Source organism: Chiloscyllium plagiosum, chromosome 7, assembly GCF_004010195.1.
Source record: "Chiloscyllium plagiosum isolate BGI_BamShark_2017 chromosome 7, ASM401019v2, whole genome shotgun sequence".
In the NCBI taxonomy this organism is placed as follows: Eukaryota; Metazoa; Chordata; class Chondrichthyes; order Orectolobiformes; family Hemiscylliidae; genus Chiloscyllium; species Chiloscyllium plagiosum.
Window position 1 is genome coordinate 64,551,572 of NC_057716.1, and position 12,764 is coordinate 64,564,335.

At 41.9% G+C, this 12,764-nt stretch overlaps 1 protein-coding gene across 1 annotated transcript in view; it reads left to right on the plus strand.

Annotated features, from left to right (window-relative positions):
• Positions 1-12,764, plus strand: part of xirp2b (xin actin binding repeat containing 2b) — a 105,623-nt gene that overhangs the window by 33,539 nt on the left and 59,320 nt on the right. Inside the window, exon 2 of the mRNA XM_043694502.1 lies at positions 6,383-6,533. Within this exon, the coding sequence (XP_043550437.1) occupies positions 6,383-6,533 (151 nt within the window). The remainder of the gene's footprint in view (positions 1-6,382; positions 6,534-12,764) is intronic.

A 12,764-nucleotide genomic window follows, 5' to 3' on the forward strand; every position in this document is an offset into this window, starting at 1 on the left:
ACCCCCAACCTCCTCTCATTTATCTCTCCACCCTGCAGGCATTCTGCCTGTATTCCTGATGAAGGGCTTTTGCCCGAAACGTCGATTTTACTACTCCTCGGATGCTGCCTGAACTGCTGTGTTTTTCCAGCACCACTCTAACCTAGAGTCTGGTTTCCAGCATCTGCAGTCATTGTTTTTACCCTGATGCATTTTTGAAGGTCAAGTGCCAGAGGAATGTATACAGTAAATGGGAGGCCCATAGGAGCATTGACTCACAGTGGGCTCTTGGGGTACAAGTTCATAATTCCTTGAAAGTGGCACCGCTAGTGGATAAGATGGTAAAGAAGGCATATGGCATGCTTGCCTTCATTGGTTGGGATATTGAGTATAAAAGTTGCCACTCATTTTTCAGCTGTATAAAACTTCAGTTGGGCTACATTTGGAGTATTTTATGCAGTTCTAGTCACCATACTATAGGAAAGATGAGAAAGCCTTGCAGAGGGTGAAAAGAGTATTACCATGATGTTGCTTGAATTGGAGTGTATTAGCTATAAGGAGAATTTGGACAAACCTGGATTCTTTTTACTCAAGCATCAGAGGCTGAGGATGATCTAATGAGAAATACATAACGTCGTAAGAGGCATGGATACGTTGGATAGTTGGGGTCTTTTTCCCAGAATGGAAATGTCAAATACTGGGAGGCATCGGTTTAAGGTGAGAGGGGGGATGTTTAAAGGAGGTGTGCAAGATTTTCACACAGAGGATGGTAGATGTCTGGAATGTGTTGCCATGGGAGGTAGTAGGAGCAGATATGACAGCAATGTTTAAGAGGGATATTTAGACAGACCATATGCAGGCAGATGGGATTTGTTTAGAATGGCATCATGATTGGCACAGACATGGTGAGCCAAAGGGTCTGTTCCTGTGCTGTACTGTCCATGTTCTAAGACTGTTGGAGTTGGGAGTGAGGGATATGGAGTAGCAAGAGTGCTGGACATTAGGCTTTTCACTCATTAGGAAGAGAAATTTCTGGATTTGGCCAGAAAAGAAAAAAATTGCTCAAGCTGAGAAATATAAACACCAGTGGACAACCAACTCAGTACACTTCATTCAGATGTGCTGCTTCCCATTTACTACCAGTGCTATTTCATTTTTAATCTGCACACATTTTCACCCCTCTGAAACTAATTCACTCACTTGTCTTAAGCAGTCAAGAGCAGTATCCTGCAAAAATCAGGAAAGGGTTGGTCAGTGCTGGAGATCCTTAGCTCCATCTATATCTCTGAGCAGGAAGTCACAGAAGCCTCAGAGGATGCACCAGCAATGCTTTCCCCTGCACACTTCACCAGCTCAGATACTTTCATCTCAGTGGTATTCTATCTCAAATTAAGTCTGAGGCAAAAATTGGATAGCACACAGCTGGTCAAGGAAGAAACACCTCAGGCTCAGACACTTTAGGGACTGCCAAAGACTCGGCACCACTCAACCCCTGTTCTTGGCCATTCATGACTTGGTCAGACTACATGCACAGACATAGGAGCATCAGGCAGGTTTTTCAGCTGCCTGGTCCCTCTACCTACTTCCCCCTACAAGTGATTTCAAAGAGTGCAGCAGTACAAGTAGATATGGGGGAGCCTGTATGTGGCCAATCAGTCCTGGCCTCTTTCCCCAAAGGCATCAACGAAAACCACCCAAGACCTTGAAGTCAACCGGATAAACCTCCATGTAGGCTTCTTCCACACCAGCTGCTGCAGTCACGCCTCCACTTAGACATAATTTGAGGGATGGGAAAGAGGAAATAGACTGAAGTTACAAGATGACACAAGATCTACATAAATATAAATAACCCATCACCTTTAGTCATTGTCACACTCAGCTTCGCTAATCCCACTTTCCAGCACTTTTTCATGACATAGGCATTGCTGGCTAGCCAACAATTATTGCTGATCCCTAGTTGCCTTTGAGAAGGTGGTAGTGAGCTGCCTTCTTGAACCACCGCAGATACTGTAGGTGACTGACAATTCCCTTAGGGAAGGAATTCAAGGATTTTGATCTCGTGCTGATTAAGGAATGACAATATATTTCTAGGTCAGGATGGTGAGTGGCATGGAGGGGAAATTGCAGGTGATGTTTCCATGTATATACTGCCCCTGTTCTTCTAGATGGAAGTAATTGTGGATTTGAAAGGTGCTGTCAAAGGATCTTTGGTGAATTTCTACATTGCATCTTTAAGATAGTATACACTGCTGATATTGAGTGGCGGTGGTGGAAGGAGTGCATCTTGTGTCAATCAAGCTTTGTCCTGGATGGTGTGAAGTTTCTTGAGCTTTGTTGTAGCTGCACCCATCCAGGCAAGTGTGGAATATTCCATCACACTCCTGACCTGTGCCTTATAAATAGTGGGCAGGCTTTGGGGAGTCAGGAGGTGAGTTACTCACTGCAGTATTCCTAGCCTCTCTTGGCCTAAGGCTTTGAATGCTATGATGTTTCAGGTATTCATCAACATAGTTATTAAAGGTTGTGAGATATTCTGCCCCTATGACCTCCCAGGCAGTGCATTCCAGACTGCCACCATTCTCTATTTGAAAAAAAATTGTGCAAATCACTTCTAAATCTCTTGCTATTCACCTTAAAATTATGACTCCTCATTATTGACACTTTGACGAGGAGGAACAGCTGTTTCCTATTCACCCTGTCCCTGCCCCTCCTAATGCTTCATACCTCAATCAGGTCCCACCTCAACCTTTTCTGCTCTAAAGAAAACAAATCAAGCTTATCAAGTCTCTCGACATAGCTAAATTTCTGTTGATCAAAATGTCACCTGTAGCATTCATTTCAAGATGGCAAGAATACAAGAGCAGAGATGAATTGCTAACTCTGTATAAGACTCTGATCAGACTGCTTTTGGAATATTGTGAGAAGTTTTGGGCACACTGTCAAAGGAACGTTGTGCTGCCTTGGGAGGTTCACAAGAATGATCCCAGGGTTGAAAGGCTTGCCGTATGAGGAGTTGTTGAGGACTCTGGTTCTGTACTTGATGGTTTTACAAGGATGGGTGTGGGGGGGAAGGAATTTAATTAAAACTTACAGAATACTGAGAGGCATAGATAGATTGGACATTGAGAAGATGTTTTCACTAGTGGGAGAGACTAGGACCCAAGGGCACTGCCTCAGAGTGAAGAGATAAGCCTTTAGAACAGAGATGTGGAGAGATTTCTACAGCCAGAGGCTGATTAATCTGTGGAACTGCACTGGGCTGAGGATGCCAAGTCGTTGAGTGTATTGAAGACAGATATGGATAAGTTCTTGATTAGGAAAGAGATTAAGAATTGTGGGGAGAAGGCAGGAGTATGCTCTTTAGCCATGATTGAATGGTGGAGCAGACTCAATGGACCAATTGGCATAATTCTGTTTCTATAACTTATTGTCTTATGATCTGCAATATAATTTTTGCTGGTCCTGATTGAGTTGCACTCAAATGAGAGATGAGGTGCTCTTCAGATATCCCCAGGATAAAGAAGTTGCAATTGCCTCGTATTGCTTATTTTTAAAATCAACTGACTCCTTGACTGCAGATAGCCTCCGATGTCACAGATCCTTGAAATGTGATGGTGATGATTGTGGTCAAGATTCTGTACTTCAATGAGGCTAACTGCAATGTGTAGACATTGTGATATGCCTGCCCTCCTGTCATATCATTCCACACTTACATGTACATTGGGTGTTTCCTCACATCTCTGGAAGGAAGGTTCCATTCTGTGTATCACATTATCAAGGGGTTGGAAGGAGTACAATGGACAGATACCAATTTCTGTCATACTGTTGTACTGGTTTTTGTGAAAAGCTGCACAAAGCAACACCACTCAAAGGTTCAACTAGCATTTCAAGGCAATTTAACAATATATGCACAGTCTGAACCATTGATGCCTTACCAGTGATGGAAGAACCATAAGGAGATTCCTCGGGATTTCACTCAACCTAGTGGCAATAATGAAGGACTTCACTAACCATCTCTCAGATGTCATATCCTGATGGATGCATTAAGAACTATTTTATCTTAATGCTATGCAACGTTAGCGCATTGTTTCATTACCTACTGCTTTTTTCCTAATGGTCACGGAGACCAGGTTATGCATGGATACTTGGATGTAGGATCACATGAACACATCGTGCACACACTCACATGGATAATGCAACATTTATTCAGAAATACAAAACATCAAAGTTTACAGCAATAATTAGGGCCACATATCTTTGTTCTAAACAGGGACTGTTTTACCAGATAAGCAACATAATCAAATCAATTAAGTGAAGTCCAAACCTAGCTCATTAATCCTGCATGGCGTGATCAAGAGGTTATCTCTGGCATCTTGAGTTCTGCAATTTTTACTCTTTCATGCTGTCTTGGACAACCCTGCTAGTAGATGTTCTGATCATCAGCCTTATCTTCATCCTCAGAAAATTGTTGTTGATCCAGAATTTCACCTACATCAGGCCAGTATTGCTACTGGCTTACTCTGCATTTCTACCTTCATATTGTACAACGTAGACGGGATTCCAAATAAGGAAACTCCCATGAGAGAACATGTAGCAAGTAGAATAGGGAGAAAAAGTTTCACTTCTGATGTGCAATACAGGCATTATGGTTTGACATGGAATATTAAACTACAGTACATTAAACATTACATATGTAGCTTAAACACAATTGACTGTATTCACAATCTTAGCTACACTTTGATTTCTTTTACATTGTGGGCTTTGGAATTCGTCAATCTAATTCTGTCTTTATGGTTTGCACTCATTTAGTTCATTTAACATGATCTGTATTGATGTTAACTGATTTCAGGTGAGTTGGTGAAGTGGCACCCTGCTCCAATGTAAATTAAGCCCATAGATAGTTAAAGCACAGAAGAGGCTAAACTGTCTATCAAAAATGAGCCAGCTTCCTGTCACCCTCAAAGTGCTTTCCTCCTGTCGGGTACTTGTCTAATTTCCTTTTGAACGCAATGTCTAAATTTGCTTCTGCCATTCAGTCAGGCAAATACTTGAGTAATTTAAACTTTTCCTTCAGTTCTTTTGCCAATCATTTTTAAACTGTGTCCTCTGCTTCCTTGGCCAAATGCGAATGGTTTTTCCAATTGACTCTGTCTAGACCTCCCCCATAATTTTTAAACACTCCTATGAAATCTTCTGTTAATTCTCTATTCTCTAAAGATAGAGTACTCCAATCTATTGATATAACTGAATTCCTCAGTGCTTTTCATGAAAATCTTACCAGCAGTATTGCTGGATCTTCTTATCTTGTCAGAATTAAACACAATATTTCAGGTGAGGCTGAACCAAAGTTTCATAAAGTTTCCACATAACTTGTTTGCTTTTGTTCTCCAAGCCAGAACAGAATTATACTCATATCAGCTCTCCCTTGTTCTTCCCAGCAAGGTGTATCTTCCATGCATCTGCCCATTTCACCAACCTATCTTTGTCCTCTTGAAGTCTATCACCATCCTCTTCACAGTTCACAGTACCTCCAAGTTTTAGGTTCTCAGCAAATTTTGAAATCAGTCTTTATAAACCCAAGTCAAAGTAATTGAAAGAGATGATGAAAAGCAGTGTGCCTACTCCCTCCATCTGAGAAACAGCCATTCACTACAACTTTCAACTCAGACAACTTTGTGAATGTGTTACTACTGTGCTTTCTCCTCATGGGCTTCAACTTAGCTGACAAGCCTGTTATGTGGCACTTTATCAAACATCATTTCGGGTCCTATTAAAACACACCAACTGCACTGAATCTACCCTCACAACAAAACTCAATCCATGTTGTTGGACATAATTTTCCTTTAATTACTCTGTGCTGGTTTTTCAGGTTAAACAGGGTAAGTTAATAGATCAGCTGGGAACAGGCTGCTCCAATACTTCAGTTCAAACTGTACAATGCGCGCTTTTGTGTTTATTTGCAAGCTCTATATCTGACATGACACAAAGTTAAAATTTAAAATTGCACTTTTTGAAGAGCTGAGTAAGAGTACTCTCTGAAAGAGTCCCTGACAATGAATTAAGAATTGTAGTTTTGAATTAATTAAATTAGCTTACCATGAATGATAAATTAAATAATGGCTTTTGCTTTCTATACTGCACTCATTACCTATTGTTTATTCAATGATGTCATTCTTCCTGCTTTATAAAAACCTGTAACTGATCAGCAGAACATGTACTAAGGAACTTGTCTGTAAGACATTTGCATTCTGAAACAAATGTGTTATGCTCTCTGCTTTTCTGTCTGCCGGTTTTACTGAGAACTGCTATATGGTGTCAAACTCAATGATAAGTGTAAGAGGAAAACCACAGATGTTTCCAAATAGCTGTTAGAGTGACAGCTTCTGTCTTTACAATTTTATAGGAACTGAGAGGTGGACGTTCACTCTCTTCAGCTTCAAAGCAGCAGTCTCCAAACCCTTCAGACAGCTTTTTAAGTAATCTGGATTGTAAGGTTACGGGAGAACTGGAGGAAACAATGTCCCTGGACAGCAAGGAAACAAACACCAATGAGGGTAAGTGCCTTAACACTGAAAATGTCCCATTACAACAAAATCATCTATAGCATGCTAGATTTTCGGACTGTGCGTGTGTCAGTTATTTAACCCTTGCCAGTCATGAGAAAACAAGGTTTTTTTCATGTTTCGTTATTTATGTTGTTCATAGTTCCCTCAAGTGGTTCTTTTAAACCCCTTTTTTCTCCAAGGTTCAAAGTTGTTTCTTCAGTCGTCCAGCAAATTATCTTCTACCCTAATTTGCCTTGCCCCTGAGCTTCTCACTGGGTTAGACAGCTTATCATTCTGATCATTATGATTTAGAAAGATAAACTGCTGTTTCTTATTTAGCATGAAAAATTGATAAGAATTTTCACTTACATTTTGTAAATCCTCACGGCAGAAGATACCTGACTTTTACTTTTAATTATTGCAATGGCAAGATGAAGATCAAGACCTCTTTATGGGATACATGCCTACATAACAACAAACCAGTGTCCACATAATTGTCTCTCCATATCAAAATCAGCATGTATCATGGCACATATCACAGCACTATCTTAAAGATATTGTGCCCTTCAGTCAGGGCTCTTTTGGTAAAGGGGTGGTTTAGGACCAGAAGTTATAAGTCCCATCTGCTCCAGAGGTGTGTCATAACGTGACTGGATAGGTTAATTTAAAATGCCTGCCCTGCTAATCATTATCTTATTCTGTGAGGAAGTGAAAGTACAATGTTTTCCCTATTTGCTCTCCCATCACACAGAGATTGGGACAAATAAATGATTATGATTAGCCACAATGAAAATGCTTAATGTGATCTCCAATTACAGGACATAGGACTTCATTTTATTGAACAAACTGCATACTAGAATGGAATCTTCAGTCAAATGTAGTTGCTAAGAACACCATGATTCATATTATATTCCAGTCATAATCCTCCAAATCTAAAATAAAAATCATTTATTCTGCTTGTGTATGTATAAAGCGCTGCTTCAATTTTTAAGTCCAATGTATTTTCAGAAACCATCTAAAGAGAGAAAGAAACCTAATTATTTTGGGTGCAAAATGTTTGTACTGAGCTAGCCTTTTGAAAGAAACCATCTTTGGATAGTGTGGAATAGAGATCTTATCCCCCTTCATTTTTGACATTTTAGATTGAAGTACTCAGTTTATGTCCCTTGTATGCTAAATGCAATAACACTGAACTTGCATTGGTTTATCCCAATCACTGGCTTTAACTTCAGCAGATGATCAGTGGAAACTCTAGGGCTAAAACACAAATGCATCAGCCTTCTTGCTGCTCCTGTCTGGCTTTTTAACCTATCATTCATGCTTATGGGTTTGGTAAGCATCAAAGAGCTATGCATCATCTCAATAAATGGAGTAAAATGGCAGATGAGTGTAAATGAAAATAATTGTAAAACCAAATACATGGAAAGGTGAATTTTTTATGCACACATTAAATAATTAACATTGGCGTAAAGGGCGTAAAATTATTTGGAAACAGTAATTAATTATTTATGAAATATTGATTTAAGTCTGCAAACAGAAGTCTAATCAGCTCGTGATGTATGTTTCAAGGACATTTTAGAGGAAATGAAAACAAGTTGTTTAAGCCCTGACGATACAATAGGTTGAATTTTTAATACTGAGGTGGTTAGCTTGAGTGGAAAGATTTCCCAAGTTGGCAGACCTATCTGAGTATAAAGTACAGAGTATGAGTTATATAGCACATGTAATTTTTAAAATATTCTTCATGGGGTGTGGGGGTCCTCAGCTAGGACACCATTTATTGTCCATCCACAAATGCCAGAGAGCAGATGATCTACCTATTGAACTGCTGCGGTGCTTGGGCTGCTGAGAGAGAGAGACCCTTGTGCTTTTAGGAAAGGAAGTCCAAAATTTTGATTCAGCATTAATGAGTGAACAGCAATGTCGTTCCAAGTCAAGACAGTATGTACCATGGAGAGAAATTTGCAGGTGATGCTCTTCTCATGAATGTGTTGCCCATGTCCTCATGGGTGGCAGAGGTTGTGGTTTGAAAGCTGCTGTCAGAGAAGCTTCAGAAAATTTCTGCAATATATCTTTTAGATGGTACATATTGCAGTTATACATAGGGCAGTGACTGGGGAGGGAATGAATGTTTGTGCATTTAGTAGTAATGAAAGTGGCTGCTTTGTCTTGGATTGTGTCAAGTTTCTGAAATGTTGTTGGAATTCCCATACAGGAAAATACAGGAAATATTCTATCAAACTCCTGTTCTGTGCCTTGTACATGTAAATAGGCATTGGGGAGACAGGAGGTGAGTTACTTGCTGCAGAAATCCAAGCCTCTGACCTACTGTCATAACTACAGTATTTATATGGCTGGTCCAGTTCAATTTCTAACCACTAACAACGCTTAGGAATTTTATAATGAGGGATTCAGCAGTGGTAACGCCATTGAATGCCAATAAATATCAAGGAATGATTCTCTCTTGTTCTAGATGGTCATTGACTCACTACTTGCATGGCGCAAATGTTATTTGCCACTTATCAGCCAAAGCCTACATGTTGTCTAGGTCTTACTGAATATGAAAATAGATACATCGCTGCCTGAGGAGTTTCAAATGGTGTTGAATATTGTGCAATCATCTGCAAAGATCCTTATTCTTACCTTATGGGTGGAAGGTCGCTGATGAAGCAGCCGGGTTTATTGCACGTTGGATGCTACCCTGAGGAACTCTAGCAGCAATGACCTGGGGCTGAGAATACTGACTTCCAACAACGAGAGCCAACTCCAACTAGCAGAGAGATTTCCTCTGAGTCCCATGGACTACACTTTTGCTCGCATTCCTTGATTTCATACTCAGTCATATGCTGTCAAAAGCAAACGCTTTTGCCTCCCCTCTTGAGTTCAGCTCTTTTGTCCATTTTTAGTCCAAGACTATAGTGACAGTTTGGAGGCAGTAATGAACTTGATACATTTTGTGAACACTATTCATGCAGCCGTGAGTAAGAAATTAGTCAGATCTGCAGCAACTAAAAGCAGCTCTCTCAGTAGTCTGCAATAAACTACTTGAGTTACTAGATCTATTTCAGCACAGTGATAGTGCACACAGTGCAATGGAGGGTATCCATAATGCAGTTGGTTGGGTTGGTTGGTCCTGATGTCCCAGAGGTGTTCTTTGAAATGTTCCGCAAGTAGGCGGCCTGTCTCCCCAATGTAGAGGAGGCCACATGGGTGCAGCGGATGCAATAAATGATGTGTGTGGAGGTGCAGGTGAATTTGTAGTGGATATGGAAGGATCCCTTGGGGCCTTTGAGGGAAGTAAAGGGGGAGGTGTGGGCGCAAGTTTTGCATTTCTTGCGGTTGCAGGGGAAGGTGCCGGGAGTGGAGGTTGGGTTGGTGGGGGGTGTGGACCTGACGAGGGAGTCACGGAGGGAGTGGTCTTTTTGGAACGCTGATAGGGGAGGGGAGGGAAATATATCCCTGGTGGTGGGGTCCATTTGGAGGTAGCGGAAATGAAGGCAGATGATACGCTGTAGCGGAAACTTGCGTCCACACCTCCCCCGTTACTTCCCTCCAAGGCCCCAAGGGATCCTTCCATTTCCACCACAAATTCAACTGCACCTCCACACGCATCATTTATTGCATCCGCTGCACCCGATGTGGCCTCCTCTATATTGGGGAGACAGGCCGCCTACTTGCGGAACGTTCCAGAGAACACCTCTGGGACACCCGGACCAACCAACCCAACCACCCCGTGGCTCAACACTTCAACTCCCTCTCCCATTCCACCAAGGACATGCAGGTCCTCGGACTCCTCCATCGCCAGACCATAGCAACATGACGGTTGGAGGAAGAGCGCCTCATCTTCCACCTAGGAACCCTCCAAACACAGGGGATAAACTCAGATTTCTCCAGTTTCCTCATTTCCCCTCCCCCCACCTTGTCTCAGTCAAATCCCTTGAACTCAGCACCGTCTTCCTAACCTGCAATCTTCTTCCTGACCTCTCCGCCCCCACCCCACTCCGGCCTATCACCGTCACCTTGACCTCCTTCCACCTATCGCATTTCCAACGTCCCTCCCCCAAGTCCCTCCTCCCTACCTTTTATCTTAGCCTGCTGGACACACTTTCCTCATTCCTGAAGAAGGGCTTATGCCCGAAACGTCGATTCTCCTGCTCCTTGGATGCTGCCTGACCTGCTGCGCTTTTCCAGCAACACATTTTCAGCTCTGATCTCCAGCATCTGCAGTCCTCACTTTCTCCACCACCATGGAATCAGTCTAGCTTCCAAATCCATTACAACTTGGCCAGGACAGTCAGTATTGATACTATTTTGCCACTCTAGGTGGTGGGCATTTATGTTCCCAGTCAGAGAACATTCTGTGCCCTTGCCATCCTCATTGTTTCCTCTAAATCTTTAACATGGCAGAGTACTAATTCATCAGTTAAGTGAGGTGCTGGGTGGTTCTCAGAAGGAGGTTTACTTGTCTGGGTTTGACCTAATCAATGAATTTCAGCACAACCTCTTCTGACCTAATACCACTGTGCTGCTGCTCCTGGTGAGTCTGTCTTGCTGGTGGCCTTAGACATACCCAGGGGTGCTGATACCCAGGACGTTGTTGATAAAACATGATTCAGTGAGTATGATAAAGTCAGGCTATTATTTGACGAGAATGTAGACTACTCTGAATTTTGGCCTGAGCTCCCAGGTGTTAGTAGGTACAACTTTGATGTGTTGACAGGGCTAAGTTTGCCATTGTTGTTTCTAGTGCCTAGGTCTGTGCTCGATGGACGGTTTGATTTCATTCCCTTTTTTGAGATTTTCTCATAATTGTATTAAACTGAGTGGCTTGCTAAGCCATTTTAGAGGGCAGTTAAGAGTCAATGATATTGCTGCGGGTCTGGAAGCACACGTCCGTCAGATCAGGTAAAGGTGACAGATTTCCTAGTCTAAAGGACATTAATGAACCAGATTTTTAAAAAAAAACCTGGCCATTAAGTCCAACTTTTAATTGCCAACTTCTTTGTTGAATTCAAATGTCACCACCTGCCATAGCCAGGTTGCTGAACAGGAGGTGATTAGGGCAACAGGAACAAATTAACTTATGATTAATGGTAAATGTTTTAAAGATGTAAAACAAGTATTTCCTAGAGAGCATGAACATCTCTGCATTATGATTGGCTTATGATTGCACACACATGTTTATACAAAGTCATTCGCCCAAAATCTAGCTGCTATCAGATTACTTTGGCTCTTTCTGCTTCATCTCAGTACCTCGCTGGCTTCTTCTTCATTCATCACCGGATCCCTCAATAACTCTGCCATCGAATGGTTGCATATGGTGCCCAGACTACCTAGCATCGTCCAGCCAGATTCCTGCACAAGAATGGATTTCACTTTCTCAATGTCCTGCTCTTATGTGATCAGAGTCAGCAATTCTTTCAGATGCGCCATATTGAGAGAACTGTCATTGATGGTTCCATTCAGTGAATGTTAGCTCTCCTGTACAATCTCCAAGGCTGGTGCATAGGTGATAAGGGATACCCCAAGTAGGCAATGGCTAATGACCCCAGTGAATAACCTTTAGCCTGATACTGAACAAGACTGCAATGTTATCCATGCATCCACAATTATCATTATTGAACAGATTATTGATAGCCTGATGATTTGGTTTCATTTTCCCGCTGTATGGGGAATGGCAAATTACATATAAATAAGGCAAGAATAAGTAGAAATGAGATATAAATGCATACAAATAGACCTCTTGCTACTAACCAGTGAGATTCCCCTCTTGCTGTTAAAACCTTGAGTGCAAGTGTTTACTTGGCACAAGAATCTCATTTTTCAATCTTTTAGTTTTTTTTCCAACCAATTCACCATTGCCAATATCTTTATGGACCTGTGAAGATTCTGTCTTTCCAGTTTCTACTTAACTGAGTCTTTCCAGTTTCTCTTTCCTGAACAGTAAAGACTGTTTTATAATTCCTCTCTATGTTTGATGGCGCAGTGGTTAGCACTGCTGCCTCACAGCACTAGGGTCCCAGGTTCAATTCCAGCCTTGGGCAAATGTCTATGTGGAGTTTGCACATTCTCCCTGTGTCTGCGTGGGTGTGCTCTGGTTTCTTCCCACAGTCCAAAGATGTGTAGGTCAGGTGAATTGGCCATGCTAAATTGCCCATAGTGTTAGGTGCATTAGTCAGAGGGAAATGGGTCTAGGTGGGTTACTCACCGGAGGGTCGGTGTGGACTTGCCGGGCCAAAG